Source organism: Lycorma delicatula, chromosome 2 (genome assembly GCF_047948215.1).
Source record: "Lycorma delicatula isolate Av1 chromosome 2, ASM4794821v1, whole genome shotgun sequence".
In the NCBI taxonomy this organism is placed as follows: Eukaryota; Metazoa; Arthropoda; class Insecta; order Hemiptera; family Fulgoridae; genus Lycorma; species Lycorma delicatula.
This window is the reverse complement of record NC_134456.1, coordinates 113,043,467-113,067,333: the sequence shown is the minus strand read 5'-3', so window position 1 is coordinate 113,067,333 and position 23,867 is coordinate 113,043,467. Positions and strand designations below refer to the sequence as shown.

The following is a 23,867-nucleotide window of genomic DNA, read 5'->3' as shown; positions in this document are numbered from 1 at the left end:
CCATCACAATTAATACAATTGCCTGCAAAACATTTAATTACTTTTCACAATGCAAACATGTCATAATGCCAAACAATATAACATGCATGATAAAATGAGAACGTAACAAATAACTGTTTAATTTGTTGTATTTCATTTTAATAATTTTCACTTACTCCAGATCTATTTTATCACTCATGTAATTAATTTCTGTTACTGTGGTCATTTTTATGCAGTTTTCAACTTTTATTCTTTGGTGGTTTTTATTTGGTGAAATTTATGTTCCCAAGAACACATTTAAAACACATTCATTTTTCCAAGAAATTTATATCTTGACTTATAAGATTTTTTGCATTTTTCTTAATATATATATATAATAAACTTTTAATATGTAACAAGTAATGAATTAATTAAAACTCATACAAATTATATTAATATAAATTATATCAATATAAATTTAGTGTTTTAATTAATATAATTTCAAAGTGTTAACAAAATTAGTAAATCATATAGTTGCTTACTTGAAGTTGTTGAAGGAACAAACCACCAAATTGTAAGTCCAACTCCAACTAACATAGCAATAACAATGACTGTTGCTAGTACTAACTGTGCTTCTGACTCTTCTGAAATGTCAAAATAATTAAATATTTAACAAATTATAATATTACCAAAAGTAGAAACATGCTCATGTCATATATTTCATAAACCTTATTTGTACATTTAAGATTTAGTATAAAAAATTCACTGGTTGATACTAAGTGATTATGAATTTAATATTACTCAAGTATTGTAACTTCTCTTAGTTTGAGTATAAGATACCTTTTCTGAGATTAATGATTCTCACTATACAGTCAGTAACTGTAACAGGGAGAAGGTACTTGTAGAACTGAATGTCACCTGCATTCCTGGAGGATCTTTATATGCTGATATGTGGCAGTAAATTTGATTTCATTAAACTGCTTCACTTTTCTTAGTAAGCCGGCATGGGATGTTTGTTGCTCCTGGGAATTGCTGAAAAATTCTCAAGGAAGGAGGTTGACTTGAATCATTTGTCAGATCATCTATAACTGTTGTGGTTGTTGCATTTAAGATACATCCATTGCACTTGAACAGATATATGTGAAAAGTCAGACTATGCATATAACAGTAGTCAGGGGAAGCTGGTGGAAATTGACACTTTTTTTTATGTTAAATCATGATGATATAGATAAATTTTAATAAATAATATATTTGTAAATTAAATGTTGAAAATAAAAAAAAATTGTATTGTAAGTGCCCACCTGTGGGTATAAAATTAATTATTTATACAAAATAAATGGATAAATAGTGATAGACTTAAAAAAGACTAGGAAAGAGAAAGAGAGAGGCAAAATTTCATCAAAAGAAATGACCAAAAACTTAAATGAACACTCAGTATCAGCAACTGAAATAACAGAACAAATATTGTTTTAATATTACTTCATAGAATCCCATCCAAAGAAACATTGGAATCCCTTTAATGTCAAATTAAATACAAACTAAACAAAATTCCTTTTAAGAACAAACCAATAATAATATTAATTGACTGGAATATAAATATTATGTGTATAAAAACTGAAAATCAAACAGTAGCTTTTGCAAATAATGTAATCAGTGAAGTAGGACATTAGGACAGAAAAATGAATTTGACAAAGCAACGTTTCAAAACTACTGTTTCTAAAGAGACAAGAAAGAAAGTTAAAAAACATATTAGTATAATTAATTAATAAATTACAGAAAATAAAATACAGTTCTAAATTAAATGTAACATGGGTTTAGGAAAGGGTCTGTCTATACAGTTAGTGCAAATGTAAAATTTATTCAGAATAGTATTGATAATCTAGGTTAAAAGAAATGGCTATTAGGATATTTTTGGAACTCAGTAGTGCCTGTGACTGCAAATATACCAACTTTACTAACAAAATTGAAAAAATGGTATTGCAATATTTAAATAATAGATGGTTCAAAACATTTTTAGCAATACCAGTATATCATTGTTTACTGAGTGATGAAGTGATCATTCAGATGTTATGTGGATGAGATCTGGTATCTCATATTATATATTAGCATCTTGTCTCTTTAAAAAATTCTATGAGTAAATGAATCTTCATTGGTTAGGGATGGGATAATTAGGAACAAGGATAGGATTAAAGAGATGATGTAGTTCTTAGATAACTGTTTGATGATCTTATCATAGCTCAATTTTATGGCAGATGAAAGAGTAGTACAATTATGCTGTAAATTGGGTCATGAAAATATTATTCTGCTTTTCTTGATATATTTAATCCTTAAATATTAGTTTACCTGGTTTTCAGTTATCCAAAAAAACTGTAGAAACTATACAGTTTAATGCAACTCTTCATTTGGAGCTTTCCCCGGTGGGGAGTTAAGCTCTAAAAACGTTAATTCGTTAGGTTGTGCTATTGTGGTTGGCAACAGAATATACATGTCCCCTTCCTAGTATTTTCGTTGTGGAGCTATATGCTATTATTAAGATCATAAATATAATTGGCCCAACATTTCGATATGTTTGCTCAGATTCCATGAGTGCCTTACAGACGATTAGTGACATGTACTCCAGACACCCAATTGTCTATGAGATTCAGTGTGTTGTTTCGCAAATGACTCAACGCAATGCAACTGTGAGCTTTTGCTGCATTCCCAGCCATATTGGAATTTCAGGCAATGAGCATGCTGATAGTGTGACAAAATAGGCTTGCTTCCAGCCTCCTTCCTTTAACCAGTGTTATTTTGAACAATCTTTCTGTTTTCTGAAGAGGGTGGTTTGTGATGCGTGGTAACGTGAATGGAATGCTATCATCAGCAATAAACTTTGCCCAATAAAGAACACTGCGTCACCATGGAGCTCCTCATGCAGAAATAACCACTAAGAAGAGGTTATTATTTTCAATTTGCAAATGGGATACACTAGGCTCACTCATGGATATCTGACGACTCAAACAAATGAGCCCCATTTGTGCTTGCTGCAGTTGCCAACAGTGCACCACATCCGTGCGGATTGTATCTGTTATTTGACATTATGTCGCAAGTTTAAACTAGGGCTGACATGCGAACTATGCTAAACGTTAATGAATTTATGTAATCTTATGTTTTACGATTTCTTAGGGCTGTCCATTAATATTCAAATATTTTATTTTACTGTAGTTTGTTTCAGCTATCTATGGAATTTGTCATGTAGCAGCTGGTAATTTTGTTACTTTAATTGAGATTAATAATGTTGTATATGTTTGTGTATTTATTTTGCTTTTAGCATACATTTTAACAAAAGGTAAGGCTTTTTCCTTTTAAGAGGTATTTTTACGTTGCTGGGTTTTAGTTTTTAATTAATTTTTTATTATCATTTTTTAACATTTATTTATTTACAAAAAATATATCGTGTCCATGGAAAAAAAATATTTTTGCCCAGAAAAAAGTTTGTTTTATACAAAAGTACATAAAAAGTTTTACACAAAATAATATAAAATGATTTAATCACATTGTGAAGAGGTATAAGAAGGTATGAAAAGTCATATATTTTTACTAAAAAATTGATCATAGATTCACATACAAATTAGTTTTACTAAATGCTTATTATGGCATAGTCCATTCCTATATCATATCTTATCATGTATTATGCAGGTTCTGGCGATGGACAGATAATGTCGTAAAAGAGATAACCCATACAGTATTAGAAGTTAAATCTAATTATACCACATCATAAAATTGATATTTTTACTAAAAGAAAGTTGGAGAAATTTTTCCTTAACTGCCCGATTCCTTAAAAATTTGATGTAATGAAGAAAGTAAAAAGAGAGATTATTGATTAAGAAAATATATAAATGGAAGTTGTTATTATTCTATTACAAATTTTCAGTAGCTTCTATTCAGAGGAAAATTCATTAAATTGGGTTTTTGTGTTACTCATTGTGTAAATATATTTTTGAAAATATTTTTCTGACACATTTTTTTTTAATAGTTTTTACTTACTTATATTGTTTTTATTTTTTTTTTTCATTCTTACCAGAGGGTCTTATTGTCTTGCCAGAAGGAGAAGAAAATAATGGAAATAATTATTTTTTTTAATCAAAATTCAAATTAATGTTTTGTTTTTATTCAGATCATGAAGAAATCTAATATATCTTTGTTATATTTGTTGATTATTTTTGAAATTGTTACTTGCTGTTTTTAAAAAAAATGTATTAGAAGAACGAAACTTAAGATATTATATTTTTTTTGACAATATTCTATAACTTTTGTAAATGGTCCTCTCATTGGTTAACTAATTGCTTCTTGAGTAAGTCTGTCTTTGCTTTTACTATGGATCCAGGAAATAACCAGTTTAAGTTGGGTATAAATCAGTGAATTAAGATCAAGAACTTTGACAGAAGTAAATCTTTGAGTCTTAGTTATAAAACATAATGCACAGGATAATTATCTAGTACAGTGTGAATAAAAATTCACTCCACTGTGTTCAGTGTAAGAGCTATCCTAGCTATTGCTTGTAATAAGATTTTACTGCAGTGTGTTTGATTTATGTTAGTACAGTAATGCACCGGGCGACTCAATTTGTTAGTCAGTATTTATATAATACTTATTGTCAGTCGTGTTTTTATCAACAGTGATACAACTTTAAATACAGCTGCCATGTAAATTCATTTGTAAATAACTCTACTCAGTCAGCACCAAATGAAAACATCAAATAGAAATCAGATCATAAATCAAACATAAATCATCAAAATATAATTTGTACGTGTAACTTTTGAAACAGTTTATTACAACAGTGCCATGCAGTTTATTTACAACAGGACAGATCTTAAAGTGAATCAAGTATAATTAGTAGTTCTTTAGTATAGTTAAGTAAATTTTTTGTTTCCAGGAATTTCTATAATCTAGGTTAATTTATTCATTAAAGTAATTTGCATAGTTATAGATTTCTAGATTTTTTTAATGAGACTTTTTTAATGGAAGATATGGTAGATCTTAGACTTATAAAGTTAAAAAAAAGTTTTACCATTTAATGCTCGACCAGCAAAGTCATCTTGAAGCAACTGCAATGGTGAAGCTTGAACTTCATTTCCAGTGACTTCATTCATTGAAGGTGTTTCACTACTAGGCATTAAATCATTTCCACTACTTGTTGAAGGGAGATTCAATCTATTAAAAAAAATATCATCATACATTAACATGAACTGTGTAAAACCTGTGAATAGGTACTTACATATGCACATTCACATGTATAACAAATTTTTATATAAACTTAATGTAAATCAAAGATGTAAATTCAAAGAAGTTTAGATAAATAAGTTTAATTAGTACAGTTCTAAGCTATAAAAAAACTAGAACTGTTAGCTCATACTGTAAAATTAACGTTTTAAATAATCAATGAGTAATAATGAAAATTTAAAAATCATTTAATTTGTTATACAAATTCAAAATAAAACAAGATCAAATTTATACATTTTTCTTATATATTTATATATTGTATATTTAAACATTTCTAATTTTTTTTTTTTTTTGATTTTATTCAATTATATTAAATTATTGTAAATTTAATTCAGTATATAAGAATTAAATATGTATCTGCTATTTACTGTGGTAATTTGCTTGCAGCAAGTTTTTATTAGAGATTTTTAAAATTTTAATTAACTTACCCTGCTCTGACAGTTAATGTTTCTGGCTGAAAAGTACAAAGAACAAGGAACCGACGGGTGCTATGGGTGAGAATTGGTAGATTTTCCTGTACAAGTATAAAAGTTGCAACTGCAGTACGATTTACTTGACTACCACATAGTTTATGTTGAATCCGTAATGTATAGACTTCTCTTGGACTAGAACCATCTCCAGATACTGCACAGTTTTCTCCTTCTCCACCGGTTTCTACAGCAATTCGCCCTCCAAAATAAGGCCCAGTTGATACTTCAACTTCACTTACATCTGGTAGACAAAGACTAGCTCGTGCTGAAACTATACAACATCTATATTACTTCATGTATTTAATTACTAGTCATGTATTTAATTACTACATTTTTTACTTGCCTAGTTTTATGTTACTGGTAAATTGGCACTACTTACCAGTAGTAATTAGTGCTTACCATGTATGTAGATTCCAAGGAAGTTATACCCAATGTTAATTTTGTCATTTATTTAATGATCTGGTTTATTAAATGTATTTTTTACTTTAGACATATTTATCCTTACTTCATATGCTTTTTGTCTTCCAAGATACTTTTTCCTGAGACATTCTAAGAGCTGTGAAACTGCCAGGTTCACAGTTTATTGTAGATTGTGTATTGCAGTTTATTGTTTTAATTATGACTCTTTATTTTAGAACATAAAAAAATTAAGGATAAAACATTATGATAGTGTAATTTTTCTACTAAATCACTTCATTAAACAATTTACCTAAATAGTAAATGATTTAAATAATTTATAGAATCTTGTGTAAATTTGGATTTAAAGTATAATTAAAGAACAATCATGCATATCTGGAATTCTGTTTATAGCGTCTCAACTAATATGATAAGGAGACAAAGGTTTGGCTGGGATCCTTTCAGCTAAATATCATGTTGATTACTTTAAATCAAAATATCAGTGCATTTAGATCCAAGTGTCTGTTCAATTGACAGTCATGAATGTTGTGTGCATGAATTGTGGAAGTAGTGTTCGATAAAGGATGTCTTCTTTTTCACATTAGCTGAAAATATTTACTGTATTGAATAGACTTTGCTAAACATATATGTATATTCTCTGTTGTAGCTTGAGAGAGCTGTATGTATGGTACATACATACCATATTTTAATAATTTGCTATTAATAAATGTAATGAATTATTAATTTAGTTATACATGATTTTTGAAAGGAGTTGGTAAAGTAAGTTCTTGAGCAAGTTGGTCCTGATTAGATTTTCATCATATTCTTGGATTGCAAATTTTTTCACTGCGTGAACACCCATATTTTGCACTGGTGTAACTTTTGGGTTATATGATTTCAATTAATTTAGTTTACATCAACAATACCTTCCTTATTGACATGAGTTTGATCAATACAAAGCTATTTTTTTTTTTTATTCGTTAAGTTAGCTATCATCTACCAAAATTTGTAAAAAAAGTGATCATACCAGTTATTAATTGTAAAATATTATATAGTCATTACAGTACTGCTTTACATTGAGTCTGTAAACTACTTATAAATGGTTAAGCTCCACTGTCCTCAAAATTCATGAAAAAGTTTAGAATATTCTGAATTCTCGTATAAATATTGTTAGTAAGTTCATGACTAACATGTTCAGTAATCCATAAAATATTTAGGAGAAATAAATTATTATCTATCACATATTTACATATAATTCAAATATATAAATATATATAAAAATATATATATATATTTCAGTTTAATATAAGTTATTTGCATTATACTTACACCCTTTTGTTGGTATGATGATTTTTTTACTAAGATTGTTTAACCTAGTATCCATAAAATATCTTGTTCTCCTTGCTTCTATTGGTTGGACTTCAAATGTATAATTTGTTGCCATGCGTAAACCATTGATAATAACAGAATACATATAAAATGGTGAACTGTTTAATGTCTCATGCATTCCTGCTGAGGCATCTACTACCTATAAACAATAAAAAAATTATAATTTTATGGCATACCATTAATTAGTGATGGTACGTTAAATACAGTTATAAATATAGCTACTTCGACATTCATTATAGCTTCAATAAAAATCAATAATTTGAAATAGAACAACAAAAAATCTGCTTAATTATAGAGGTAATGAATGGTTAATTATACAGGTATGTGATATAGTCTGGTTTTAATTAGGCCAAATAATTCATATAATTTATGCAGTTAAATTTATTATCTTTTTCTAACCAATTATTTTTTAACTATGTTATTAAATATTGAAAAAATGCTTTAGAGATGACAATATTAATTGTAAAAGTAATTTAAAAATAAACTATTTACAAAAATATTAAACAAGTGTCCAATACTTGGTGTTGCTTTTACCATCAGACGTCTTCAGTGACTGGTTTATGTTCTTCTCTTCTTGGTATTAGTTGATATTACTGCTTATCATTTTTAAACAGATGTATATTTAAAATATGGTTGAGAAGTACCTTTAATATCCACAAACATTAAACACACAGCAATTACATACTAAATCAACAGGTAAAATTCAAATTCAACACTTATTATTTATTTACCTTTTTAAGGGTTTTGTGGTCACAGTGGACCACTTTAGTCAACTGTGGTTCGTCTTTTCTTTTTTTTCTTCTTGATTGCTTCCCAGTACTTCTTCATTCTGTCAGATCTCGCTTTTCTGAGTTCTTCTGAACTTATCCTCTTTGTTGTTTTCTTTTCTTTAATTTTAAATCTGGAGTTTGCTTCTTTTATTATTTTTATATTGTCAGTTTTGTTTCGTAAATCTTCTATTGTGATTTCTAGTTCTTGCATATCTTGTTTAATTGGTTTTCCAAGTTGGTGTTTTGAACATTTTCCAGTATTTCTCGACCGGTTTCCTGATGAGCATGTTCAGTTCTGTTCTTATTATGTGTCCAAAGAATGAGATTCTTTTCTTTCTAAAGTAGTCTAGAGCTGGTTCTACGTCTTTATATACCTCTTGGTTTGGTGTGAGTCTCCATTCTCCCCTATCAGTAAGTTGTCTTTTATTTATGCATATTCTTATAATTCTTCTTATCCTTTGCATCTCTGCTGAGTAGGAAATGTTGGATTTTAGTTTGAAGAGTGTTTCACTTCCATATGATATTATAGGTCAGATTACAGTTTTGTAATCACTATATTTTATTACATTTTTAAATGTGAACATAAAAAAACCTGAAATGATGACTCTAGACTGATTTCAGGATGAGAACGTATGACTATTCAATGAAGATAAAAGTGACTGAGAATCTTATGATGATAACTTAAAATCTGTATTAAATAAATTTAGTTTGGTTTATTACCAAGCTAAATTTTTTCTGTCATCTTTAAATATATGCATTACTATTAGATGGAGGATATTTACACATATTTCAAAAATCTGATGTGGACACCATATGACTTCCTTGTACGCCTAATAAATTACATATACAGATTTGTTTAAAATGAAAAGTATATAAAATTTTATTTCACTAATAACTAATGATTTTAAAAAAAATTTTTCTAATTGTTATTATAGAATTATTATTTTAATTTTTTTTTACAATCATTACATTGACAAAATTATTAATAAACCAATATATTTAAATTAAAAAAAAAAAAAGAAGAAAAGTGTAAAAAAAAGAAATGAAGTTGGATTCGAACCGATGTGCCTTTCCCTTGTAAGATCCAAATATTTCATAAATTAAAATTTTATTTGTCTATAACTCTGGAATCAATGAAAATAAGTACCATTTATGATATATCGTTGAAAAGCTCTCAATGAGGGCTTATTACTGCAGTTAAGAAAACGTGTAAAATCCAAATCTTTGGATTTTTTTTGGACAATTTTGGCATGTTGATTGCAATCAAAAGGAGAAGTGCACAAGTAGATGTACAACAGTCCTAAATCCAAAATTGCAACAACTAATCGTTTTTGAGTTATGTGAGATACATACATACATACGTACAGACGTCAGGCCGAAACTTGTCAAAATAAATTCAGGTAAGGTCAAAATGGATATTTCTGTTGAAATCAGAATTTTTTTGTGATTACAATAGTTCAGAAGTTCACGATTACAATAGTAGGAGACTAAGATTAATGAAATAACAGTGGAGAGTATGCAAGACTAGCTGAAAACTTAATCAGGATTAGACTTAAAGGTTAGTTGACTGCTGAAATCTGCCGAAATTATCTCAGAGATTTTCAAACTGAAGGTTACAGAACTTTGTATAAAGTTTTATGTAGTTTTTTCTTCTGTAATTTCTATACATATTTATTTAAATTTATATACTTTTAAATTACACTGTGCTATTAATGGTTGGTCTGATGGAATACAAGACCAAGTGCTTAATTGTTATTGGGCTTAGAAACTGCTGTGAGGTAACATGTGTAAATTACTGAACAGGGTTGAACTGAGAACTGCAATAATTTGGTTTTAGCATCTTCAAAACACTGACCGTAGTCTAGTTGAAAAAATGAAATCCAGTTAGAAATAATGCTTTGAAAGTCAGAAAATTGTTAAATGTTAATTTAACAATTAAAATTTCTTTGTCAAGAAAATTAACAAATGTTAATTTATCATGAATGCATTAATTATTTATATAATAGTTTCCACATACCAACAATCTTTAATAGCAACGTTTGAGTGCTTTTGGATTATTAATCTGAAAGCGCTTTGATCAATTGTTATATTAATATTTGTATAAAATTCAGTTTAATATAATTAATGATATGTGAGATAAATAATTATAATGTTCACATCACTGTTCCTGAAGATGGATTAATAATCCGAAAGCACTCGAACAAACATTACTATTAAAGACTGTTGGTAAGTGGAAACTATTATATAAATAATCTATACATTAATACCGACAGGCCATACTCAATAAAATTAACATGAATGCATTGTCCAAAATTCATAATTACAAAACCATCATGTTTAATTTTGTTTTAAGTATTATTTTTTATGTTTCCCATTTCTTTTTGTAATTTGTGCTAAACTTTTAATTCAGCATATTTGCTATATCCTCATTTATTTACCTGGTTTTAGGATTGATTCTTAGAAAGGGATACCTTTTAAGATCTCTGTCAAGAAATGCCAAATGCTTAAAACAAATAATTTAGCACCCACAGTTTTTACTTTGCACATTTTAATCTTTGTTACCATTAATATTTTTATATTCTAAACATTTTTTCATTAACAAAATTAACCCTGGATTATTTAATTTGTGGTTTATTAATCTTATTTTGTTTTCAACACATTTTTTCCTCAGTTCATTTCAAACTTTTTGATTTTGTATTTTTCACTTCAAGTGATTTTTAACATTTTTTTGTAGCAACACATTTCAGAAGCTCAATTTTTTTTCCTCTGGATTTCCAGAAATTCAAGATTATAGGAAAAAATTCAATTCCATACCAATTATTTCTTCCCTGATTGCTAAATGTTTTTTATTATTTTTTATTTTGATTTCTCTACAAGAATGTTTATGCTAATTTGCTCTTGATATATTACTGTGTTCATTCTTTGTATTATTACTGTAAAATAAAAAAAGATCTTCAATTTCTTAATATTTCAATCTTTACCTTAATATTTAACCTATTTTTATTCTATTTCCTGGCAAATTTTCATTTTTTTGTTTAATTTTTTTATTTTCAAATGAATTAAAATTTCATTATTAGCAATGTTCTCAGTGTTTCTTCTAACTCATTTTTCATTTCAGATATAAGAATACTATTAATAAATTAATGTTACATTTACTAAATGTGATTAAAGTCTCAAAATTGTATTTCATGTACGTCCATTTTCCATAAACATGTTGAAAATCATTAGTGTTAGATTACACCATTGATCCAAACTTTATACGTTAGAGATTGTCTTTTATGGTCTTCTTCAGTCTTTTGCTTTGATTCTGTTGCATTGTAAATAACTATTTTCCATATTTCAACTCCCTTAAAATGTTTTTTCTATTCCTATAAGTTCCAACAAATAAATTAATTAGATTTACAATAACATTTGGCTAAATTTCAATAGTTTTTACTTTTATTTTAGAACCTTTTTTTACTATGAGGGAGCTTGAAAAGTAAGTACAAGACCATTGTAATTTAAGAAGTTAATCTGCTTCCCTTGCACCTCTGTTCTTCTGAAATGATCTTTAGTATTTAGACTCTGCATTTCAGTATATTTGTGTGAGTTATTCTAGTGATAAGTCTGGAGCAGTGGTGGCTTGTGTATAGGCATTGTGGAACTGTAGCACCCCCTATTTCCACTTGATATTATCAATAATTTAATATAATTAGTCCTTTTTCTTTAATTCTTTCTTTTTACTTGTACAATATATATGCACTTCACAGTTCCAGCGGTGTGGTGTTTGGCTGTTGTGTGCATGTCCATAGGAAGCTGCACGTGAGGCTGTGAGGAAGAGAGAACCCTGTTGCTTCTGCAGTGTTGACTCTGGTGTGATGGTGGAAGGTAGTTTTTTTTACTCCGTGTGCATATGGAACATTCCTTATTCGTTTCTTTTTCTAGTTCAGTTGGTGGAAGGAATATGAAAGTGGTTTAGTTGTTTTTTCAGTAGTGATCAGAAGATGGCAAAAAGCAAGGGCTCTTTGATTGCCAAATCTGTTGAAAAAACAAGCTGGAAGGATGAAAAAGAAGGTAATTAATAAACACTAATTATGTATTTGTTTCTATGTATATAGAAATTTAAATTAAGCACTTTTGTACTATACTGTTTTTAAGTGGACATTTTATTAAGTTATTATCTAATAATACTAAAAAATATTATCTGTATTGACATTTTATTATTTATTCGGTTAAACCAAATACGGTTTTTAAGCACAATGTGCTTAAAAACTGTGCACCATATTTTTGAATGTGATAAAGTGTAGAATTAGATTATTATCCTGCTTCTAGCAATTCTGTCTGATTCATTTTTTTTCGGTTCTTTTATTTTACATAAAATTTTAACTATGACCTTGAAAAGGCCCAGAAAAAAGTTTTCTGGAGCAGCACCCCAATTAATTTTAGCTAAGAGTCGCCACTGATCTGGAGGTACAAGCTACCAAACTGATTGGGTGGTAAACCATATACTTACTTATTTTACTTATTCTACTATTTATAACTTATAAATACATACATTATTAATGTATTACTATGCATATATTACTAATTCTTGATAAGAAAGCTTAGTAATCTCGTTATTAATAATACCTATTGTACTACATTTTATTAAGTTACTAAATAATAAATACTTTTATCTACACAAATAATTTAATTAAATGAATAAATTATTTAAAAATATAGAATATAATAATTAACTTGGTGTACTCAATTTATTATTACACAAAAATATTTTTAATCACTACAGTATCATAATAACTGATTAATAAATGAACTTTTTATGCTTTGTATTTCCTGTGTGCTTACTAGTCAGTGCTTACAGTGCTTTTTAGTCAAAAAAGAAAAAAAATAGTGGTACCGCATCAGAGTTGTGTAGTTGAAGTGGTTGTATTACCTGATATAATTACCTGCATGCTATTCATGAGCACCTCTATTTGCAGATTAATTTCGGCAGTATGAAGTATTTTTTGAGAATTTATCTTATTTCTGATAGTTAAATGTACTCCCTGATTTTATCTGGCTTATAGTCATAAATTTAAAATAATATTCATTTAAAGTAATACTCATTTAAAATAATATTTATCATAAACTACAAGTTGATAAGAATAGTGAATTTAATTCTTATACATACTTAGAAGAAAACGTTAAGAACAGAAACTAAAAGTGTGGTATTTCTTTAAACAGTTATTTCTCTTGATTTTATTGATTAGAGATTAATTGAAAGCGCAGATGTGTGTTTCTTATTTTCTTCATATCTAAAAATAAATCAGATGGAAGGTCTCTCATCTGTTATTTGATGGTTATAAACTGTTTTTGATGACAAATAATGTTTGTTATATAGAATTAACTTAATAATTGATAGTACAATGGATCTTTATGAAAATAAAAAAATTCTTTAGAGATAATTTTTGTATTAAGAGTATGCTGTTCATATTCTTCATACAAAATATTGTACAAAGAATATGTTTATTTTACTAAAAGCTGAAAGTTCTAAATAATTACTATGACATTCATTAAAATCTATAAAACAGGAAAGATTAGAAAAAAATTCTATCATGAAACTGAACTGTGGATATAAATTTTACTGATACATTGGTAACTTTCATTTCTCTTGGTTTTTAATATACCATAATGCTCATATTCATAAAATAATAGTATTTTAGAAATATAATTATTTATAACTTGAATCTTGATATATTCTTAGTAGGATTTTAACAACTTATGAATATAATTACCTTAGTTCGACATCTATTAGGGCCCCATGCTTGAAGTTCACAATAATGTACTTGAAAGCCATACAATGTGGGAACATGGCGTGGGTATTCCCACCTAAGTGTAACAAATCTGTAGTCAGGGTCTCCACTTAAATGGTATACTTCTGAAAACAGTATTTAAAGATATTATATTAATTTATAACATGATATAATTTAATTTAAGTTTATTTATACAGAGTTGCCCATAAAATCTACCAGCCAAACTGGAGAAAAAATTTGGGATGCTCAAATATAAACTACTTTGGAGTAATAAAATTTATTCCTTTGTAAAAGATGGCAAACATGTGTGAATTTGAGGATTAATGATTCATTGATCAAATATGAGCTAATATATTCCATGAGACATCGAAACTAGTGAGAAGGCTTAAATCCTCTCCATTTTATCCCCCAAACTCATGACATTTCCATTAAATACTAAGGAGCAGATATGGCTTATTGATTACCTTGGAAACTGGGTTGTAGAATTCATGTATTTTGAACCGAGTAAAAAAGTTTTTTATAGACAATTTAGGCATTTTTGTCAAGAATGTTGTTCAGAGAACAGGATGCCTATTATTAGGAGCTAAAAAGGATTTTAATTTTTAAAAAGATGCAGCGAAGCATCTGGATATATATTTATTTAATGTAAAAACAGAATTTTATGATTATCAAAGAGATCAAGAGTAGGCAACATTTTGAGGACACTTCCTAGAAAATTTAGGTCTTTTTTATATGGTATAATAAAATCATCAATCCAAGGGAAGTTCATTTTCTCTATAATAAAGTCTCATGTTTAATGAAAATGGAACAAAACAACTGTTACAGAACAAATTGGAAATTGGAAACTGTTATTGACTATTTTGGAAATCCTAAAAACTTAGCTAGTTCTTTCTACCTGAAAGTAGCTGAGTTGTTTATAACTGTTCTTAAAAATACTATTAAAGATATAGAACATGATCATTTGTATATCTAAGACAACAATCTTATAGGATGTCTTAACAGTCATTCTTCATGTTGTAAAATTAGATGCAAATCTTTTTTAGCATTTGCTGCATTCCTATTCTAAAGATCTCATGATGTTTTAGAATCCAATGTTGGACTCACTTCATACTAATTGAATTAAAAAAGTGTGTTGCAGAGGGGACAAAATTGTAGGATTCTATAAAACCACATTGTATATAAGAAACTTACAAAAGAATATCATTTGGTCAAAATAGTCATAGATATTATATTAATAAAAAAGAACCATAGTTTAATGATTAAAATAATAATAATATCAAAAATAAATATGATTTGAGAGAATAGTGATTTTGTAAAATTTAGAGAATTTGGAACTAATTTCAGTGATTAAGATGTCAAATCTGAAAGTTTTACTATAAGTAACAAACCAGCCTGTTCTCAATCCTCGGAATTATAACACTGGATATATTTCAACTTGAAAAAAGTTTAAAAATTTTATTCTGTATTCATCAATAGAAATTATCAGCTTCTAAATAGCTAAAATAACCCAATCAGAAATTATCATCCTTGATTATTCTGTTATTAGAAATAATTTTCCTCCTTCAATTCTTTTATAGTATTTTATCTATTCTTTCAATAGAAGTATTGAAATGTATTTATGGTATAAACTGTGTTTTTTATGAATTTTATTTTAATAAGATTAAAGAAAAAACAAATTGATTGGGGTCTATATATAAGATATTATTTAAAAACTATATTCTTGAAATAAATACAAAAAATTTAATACTAAAGTACACATAATTTTTCAAACAGTAAATTAATACAAGTATGGTGGGTAATTATGGTGTCAGCTTCAATTTTGATGGAACTTGAAATATACAGAACTTCATTCTAAAATAGAACAACACAAGTAAAATTAATCAACAGGATACACCCTTCAAAAAATATGTAATAAACATAAAAATTAGCTAATAGTCGTTTACGCTTGAAATTACTCCCTATGGAATATGCTTAATAACAGTAACATTGAATTATATGTATTTATTAATATACGTATCAATTACAATGTTGTTAGTACCTATTTTGATTTTTTTCAGTGTATTTAGAGTAATTATTTTTTATTGAAGGATTTTTTTAATTTTCAAAATAGGAATAAATAAAATTAACTTTTTTTATTGTGCATTTTAAACGTGTAGAAGTTGTATTAAATTTTCATACAGAAATGCCTTGCCTTTAGGCAAGATATTTATAAATGTAAGAGGTTTCCTCATCAACCTTATTAACATACTGGAAATCTGTGCACGACTTAGTTTATAATTATTAATCTTTTTATTTATTGTTAAATAATTTTATTTAAATATTTATGCTAAGTATTTATTTATGTCTGGAACGGATGCTTTTATTGTTTGAGGTTTTTTTTTTACTAACATTAGAAATAAATAACATTTAAAATAAATAACTCCTTTTTCAGTAATGTATATATAAAATTAAAATTTTTATTCGAATGCAATCGTAATCTTAGTTAATTTATGTAAAGAATTAATTTAAAAATAAAAAATACTTAAAAAATAGAAATATTACATTTACAGTCTTGAATAAAATATAAGCCTATTATGTTGAATTAGGTGGAAAAAGAAGAGAGATTCTAACTTTTAAATATGCTTAATTATTCGTAATAAGGAAATTTTTATTAAAAATTATGTATCATAATATGTTGAAAATTCTAACTTATCCCTTCATTTATGTTTAAGAATATACAAATTTACTTAAAATAAGTTAAACATTTTATAGCAAAAAAAATAAAAATACTGAAAAGCATCCTAAATAACAATTACTCTCTAATTATTTTTTAAATTCCCTTCCACCTTTTGAAGAATTCGGTGCTAAGTTAAGACAACTAAACACTTTACTAAAATTTATTTTGTCTCTGAATTCAATAAGTTGAAACTTACTGATAAATTAGAAAAGTTTGTTTTATTTTTAGGATTTTCTCAGTTTTTTAAATATATTTTTATTTAGTCGCATCAACAATTAAAATTACAGTTTTATATAATATATTTCAGTTTTAAATAACATACTTTAGTTTTATTTTTAAAAAATTAAATAGTTTTATTTAAGCTGAAAATTTTATTTTTATAAAAAAATACTGCCCTTATGAAAAAAAAAACTCTTCGCAAGAAACCTGAAAGAAAAATAAGAAACAGTAAACAGAAACTACCATCTACCAAGAATTAGCTCACTCTCACTGGTATATAAGAATATATAATATTATTTTTACTTAGCAATTAAACTATGTTCTCCTAGTAATTTCTATTTAGAAAATATTTTGAGTATCAGAATTACTTCAGTCTGTATTTTTATGCTACAATCTTTATATTTAATTTATCAAAGACGATAGCAATGATGACAAAAACATTTTAAATATTTTCAAATCGTCAATGTAGAAATATATTTTTCTTTTGTGTGACTGCGTGAGCGTGTTTTATTAAAATTAATTCTGTAATGCTGCTTTCTATCTTCTTCAGATTGGGAACCATACGAACTATATATGAGTATAAAAATATATTATATACAAAATTAAATTAATAGTTACAGGCCACCGCATCAGATCACAGAAAAGGCCTGAACGGTTTCGTTAGCATATATATAATTATCAAATATGCAGGAAACAACACATATTACAGACACGCAAGTAATCATAAGTTTGTACCCTTTCACAACACAAGATATCATTTGTGAGGCTCCAATTCTCTAGATTATCTGTAGTTTTTCCAATGGCTATTTAAACATCTCCGGTTATTATATTTAAAATTACAGCTTAATGAGAAGTTTTCTTTGGGCTGTAGCCAATTTTGTGGCAATTCTTGCGTATTCTTACATATCTGGAGACGATTAGATTTTGATGAGTCAGTCATCGTGGGAGTGGTGTCCATAAACCTTCCTCGATCACAGACTTTATCGATGGTTGACATAATTAAATAAAACGTGCCAAGAATCCACCTGTTGGATCAACTTCTCTTTCCTGGCAGCAAAAAATCTTCTCACAATCGGAAATACTGAACAAGACAAGCATAATAACCGAATACGTAAATATTCGATTGTCTTGAGTGTATGGGGTTGACTACCCCAGTGCAGCTCTGATAAATGTTCTACCATGATTTCTTTCGATCTGTTCAGTGAAATACGAAAGAGTTACGTGATGTGATACACTTATGCATTTTAGATAATATCTGTATATAATTTATAATAATTACGTATTGCTCTGAGTAAAAAATGTTTTACGAACAATATAAAAAACGATAAAACTAGATGCTTCAATATAAAAAAAATTTCTCTAGTTAGGAAGTAATATTCTTTTTTTTGTGATTAAAGCATAAGCACAGTTATAGTAATGATCTGCGGCAATACTACCATATACTATAATAGCAGTAGTGTACTAGGAGATTATAAGCGAAGTGCGTGATTAAAAACTCCCGTGACAAACGTAACGGGCCCGTGGTTCAATACAACAATAAAGCTCCCACGCTGTCAATGTCGTCTGCAGCGCCGAATGTAATACAAACTGTTACATTAGAAACTATGCTTTTTCAATCGCATAGTTTTCTTCCTACTATTGGTTATCGGCTTTTGTCCATATCGGCTTTTGCTTGTTTGTTACAGTTGTAATTTTTCGCTAACGATAGATACGGTTTTAGAATAGTTCATGAAAAACTACGAACCTTTTAACATCTAAACTGCTGCATGATTGAAACGAATAATAAAGGAAATGTTTCTTTTACCTTTGTCATAAAGTATGTATTTTATTTTTTGTCCGTTCAATTCGACTAGTGTGTAATATTTAACTTTATTACCATCTATATTATTACGAGTATTTTGGTGGTAAAAAAAAATAGTTTGTGTTAGTAGAAAGAATTTTAAACTGTAAATTATTTTTTCTAAAATTGTTATGTGGCAAGCACGTATAACAAACACAGCATAAGTATAAAATTTCTCGTTACTAAAGGATCTTATCTTTAAAGAAATTAATTCTAATGGTTACATGAAAAAAAATTGAGAATATAATTTTTGAATTATTTTTTAATTCAAATATCAGAATTATTAAATTTATTATAAACTTTTAAATTTCAATAAGGCTTATTTAGATAAATAAATTTATTAATAAATTATCAATTATTAATCTTTTTATTAAATTAAGGGTTAATTAAATTTATTTCTTAATATTAATTTAAATCTGATACATTAATTTTTATTTTAATAGAATATAATTATTTTTATTCAGCATTTATGCCGATTACCAGTTTTGAGTTACAGCTTATTGCTAAGAAAATAACGTTTCCAAAAATATTTTCAAGCAAACTGATAAATCATTTTATAAGAAGGCGATTCATTTTAACAATACTATAATTCTTACAAAGTGTAACACTAATGCCACCTAGAATTTATATAAGAGTTGATTATATACAGTATTAAGAAAGTTGTACGGATATACAAAGAAACTTAATTGATAATATACGTTTATCATTGCTAGAAAGAATTGGTCATTACCCCGTATTTGATAATCGTGGATAATTAATAAGGTTTGTATAACAGTTGCAGTCATTTTGGAAAGTAGTGAGAATACACTCAAATGAACTTAAGAAAGGTTAACTGAAAATTAATAGTTTTTATTCTGGTTCTAGAATATCATTTCTTGTTACTTTAAATTTTATTCCAGTAAGCAATTCTAATTATTGTGAAAATTCTTTTTGCCTTTCAACGCCGATTTTCCCAACTTGGGAAATCTGTCAAGAATTAATTTAAAGAACAAAAAATAAATAAAAACTTACACCTTACAACAGTTTGTAGGAGATAAACTATAAATTTAATCAAGATATAAATTCAGTTCTTTAGTTGTTTTAAAATATTGCTTTTAAGGTTCACCCAAAGGAATGAAGTTTGGAAACATTTTAAAACCAAAAAATCACAACGCTACAGAAATAATTTTTAGGGCTATTATTTTATAGAAGTTCAACAATACTGATGCTTGACTAAATCCGACAGATTTAAAAATCCGTTAATCATAAGTAGTCGTGCAATAACTAGATGTTGGATTCTAAATGTAAATTTTAGAAATTTAATCTGCACAAAAAAATGTTAGAACTGTAGCATGAAGTCGTAAAGCGAGTTATTTTTTAAATATTTTTAGGACTTTTTCATAGTTAAGATAAATACGTATCTGGGGAAGTGGAAAATTGAATTTTTGCGTACATTATTTCGTAATAAATTTATTTTTTCAATGTAAAATGCTTAAAATTTACATTCAAGCGGATGCAAAAATATTATAATGTGGGAGTAGAAGTATGATCATCACTCTTTCATTCTTTTTTACGAAGGAGGAAATATTACATTTCATGCCGGAGAATGCAATGTTGTTTTCATGTGGGATGAGAATCAAAACTATTAAAGTATTTATGCTAATAATAGAAATGTCAGAATACTATGTTTCTGTAATAAGGATATAACGAAGCGCTCAAGCTATTATGGTTTGAATAATTCGGGAAAATTCAGTTAATACTTCATGTTCGTTTGCAATCAGTTAATTCTTCCAATATATGTTTCTTTAAAACTAATAATAACAAATTAGATAAAATAATTAATAAAAAAATGTAATCGTAATACTTATAACTATTGCATAAGTGATAATGAACTCATTTCAGGTGAATAATGAAATAAATAGATAAATTCATCAATCTATTTGTTATTGATTAGCATAATCATCGGTCTGCTGAAATTACAGAAGTTCTGTGATACTGCAGAACTCAGATTTAAATCTACGGAAAGTTATATTCAACTTTTATTGAACTCGAATTTCAAAACAAATAACTTAATTTGGTCGTCGTTAGGGTTAAATTATAGGAACTGACTGAATAATAACAATAGTTGAATTGTGAATGGGATAAAGTCAGCCATAGTTTTTTGAAAGGTGGTACGATTAAACATTGAGGATAAAAAACGGTCTATATACAAAAACGTTTTGGGTTAAAAGCACTAATAACAAGTTTGTGGTTGTATTAAAGCGAATTTCGGATCATAATATTAATAATTAAAAAGTTGACTAAAAAGTGTTGTAATACTTTCCTAGCATTGGTTATTTATTCTTATATAATAGAAAAATAAATTATACATGAAAATAGTTACCTAAGATTTCCTTTTTGGGCTGAGAGTAATTTATAATAAAGCTTTATTGTAAAATTATTATTATATGTTTAAATAAACCAAAAAAAGTTTTAAAGATTAAAAAAAATGGATATTTTTAAATTTTTTTCTGCTCCTCCCTTCCAAAATCACCTTTCAGATTTTTTTTTTATTTTTCTACGTTTAATATGTTAAATGGAAGAAACAAAAAAAGTTAAAAATTCCATTAAAAAAGTGTGCAACAAGTACAAAGTAACCTACGATTTCTTTTTTGGGAGTGGGAGTGAATTATGACGAAATCTTGTTATAACATTTTTAAAGTTTATTATTTAAATTTCTAATAACATAAAAATTTAATATCATTAAAAATTTAAATAAACCAAAAAGTTAAAAAAAATATATTTTTAAATTTTGATCGGCTCCCTCACCACCAATATTGTTTCGAAGTAGTTTTATTGGTCGCTTACACTACTACTATACCTAGGAAAACATTACAAAACATTTCGCTTAAAAAATGTGCTAAAAAGATAGTTTTTTAGATTTTTTGGGAAGGGGGATTTCGAACCAAATTTTTTTAAAAATGGTAAGATAAGCATGCACCCATGTACAGAGAGTATACTATAAAGCGGAGTTATGTTTACAAAATTTTGAGAAAATTTATTTTTGAGTTAAATTGTAAACTATTATTTACTTAAATAAAATTCTTCAAGAGTGTAAGTTTAATTAAAAGAAGTATTTAAAAAATTCTAATAATTAATTTTTTCAATTTTTAATTAACGTAATGACGTCTGTTGACGCCATTTTGGTTTAAATAGTCAGAATTTAATCTTTTTTATACCGTTTGCTTGTCTTGCAGCGACCTTTAAAACAACTTATCACATGATCATACGTCCCATTTAAAGTTTTTAAGCTGTCCCTGCCCCCGCCCTCCTCTGAAGACCGAATACTCTAAACTGGGACTTACTGAGATTTCCAAATAGAGAATCGGGATATCTCAAATAAAAAACATTAAAGGGGAGCATACAACCATAGTTCTTCCTTTTTCCTGTTTAGCCTCCGGGAATTACCGTCAGGTATTACTCCAGAGGATGAATGAGGATGATATGTATGAGTGTAAATGAAATGTACTCTTGTATAGTCAGGTCGACCGTTTCTGAGATGTATGGTTAATTGAAACCCAACCACCAAAGAACATCGGTATCTACGATCTAGCATTCAAATCCGTATAAAAGTAACTGCCTTTACTAGGACTTGAATGTTGGAACTCTCGACTCGAAATCAGCTGATTTCCGAAGACGCGTTCACTACTAGACCAACCCGGTGGGTTACAACCGTAGTTCTAGTTACCTGAAACAAACAAATCGTTGGCCGCCATTTTGAATCGGGCGATCAGAATCTAGTTTTAATTGTATGATTTCTCTAATCTCATCGAGCTCTTTAAATTGATAAATCAAGTGATCATCGGTCCCATTTGACGTTTTTGAGTTGTGACCCATCCCTCACCGCACAAAAATCAAAACGAATGAAATATATATTCAATGAAATAGCCCCTCGGTACAAGGAAGAATACCGCAAACCGCATCCAGTTGTCTCAATTATAAAAAAACGTTAGAGAGGGATGTAAGTTTGCAATAACTACATAACTTTTTATTTGCTTTTTATACATATATTAGTTCCTTGTTATACTTTAATTGTACTTTATTTTTTATGTTATGATAATTTCCTTGTTTACGGAAGTAAAGATAAACATCACAATATTCAAATGTTACAAAATACGCCATCATAGTAACATAATATTTATTTCTTATGCTAAAAATAATACGAGAAAAAGTAAATAATTAAATAAAACATAAAGGAATCTTTTTGGAATTGTGTAAAAATGTTTGAAAAATAGTGTGGAATCTTTATAATTATTATTTTAAATTAAAGACATGTAAAGTATGTTGGTTTTATTTTCATGTTAATTGCACAAAAAAGAAAATGTACAGTGAGAGAGATAATGTGAGAGAGAGAGAGAGAGATTGAGGGGGAGTTAAACGGGGGGGGGGGGGGAAATGAAATTAATCTTAGAATCAATTTACATTTAACTTTTATAACACACTTAAATTAAAAAAATGCTTATTTCATTCAAGTGTGAAGTTTTTGCTTTTAGCGTATTAACAACATACCATCTTTTTTCAAATTTTTTTTATTAGAAAACAATTAACACCTACTCTTATATTAGTTTAAGAAAAATAATAACAAATTTTAATAATAAAATTTTGATGTTTTAAATATAATTTTCTTTTGGTGAAATTCTTTTCATCTTTATAGAAGGATACTGTGATCATGTAATAAATGGACTGTGACTTGATTAATCAGTTCCAAGAGTTATTTTTGAATAAATTGAAAGATAACGGGTATTAATGAAAAGTAGAACAAAATACTTTTATTATTACAAATTCAATTCATGTTTATCCACAGAAGACGTATTATCTATTAAACCAATATGTTTTTATTTTTTAAATCACAGAAAAATATCATTAAAATTTGTAGGCCATCAAGGTTTTTTTTTGTTATTAAAAAATTCTTTCTTTTTATATTAAGGTTTTAATATTTTTGATTAAGATTTTAATAAAAATCTTTTCTTAAAAGTCAGAATCTTGCTATAAGATAACAAGATTCTATTGTAATAAGATTCCTGTTGTGTTCTACAATAGGGAATAAAAAATTGCTAT

At 27.4% G+C, this 23,867-nt stretch overlaps 1 protein-coding gene across 2 annotated transcripts in view; it reads right to left on the bottom strand.

The window, feature by feature from the left end:
* The window catches only part of LOC142319142 (uncharacterized), a 150,103-nt gene that overhangs the window by 4,818 nt on the left and 121,418 nt on the right, over positions 1-23,867 (bottom strand). For both annotated transcript variants that reach the window (XM_075356105.1, XM_075356104.1), the window contains 5 exons: positions 13,999-14,141; positions 7,416-7,614; positions 5,649-5,961; positions 5,009-5,151; positions 501-602 (listed from right to left, as the gene is read on the bottom strand). In XM_075356105.1, coding sequence (XP_075212220.1) covers positions 501-602; positions 5,009-5,151; positions 5,649-5,961; positions 7,416-7,614; positions 13,999-14,141 — 900 coding nt within the window. The remainder of the gene's footprint in view (positions 1-500; positions 603-5,008; positions 5,152-5,648; positions 5,962-7,415; positions 7,615-13,998; positions 14,142-23,867) is intronic.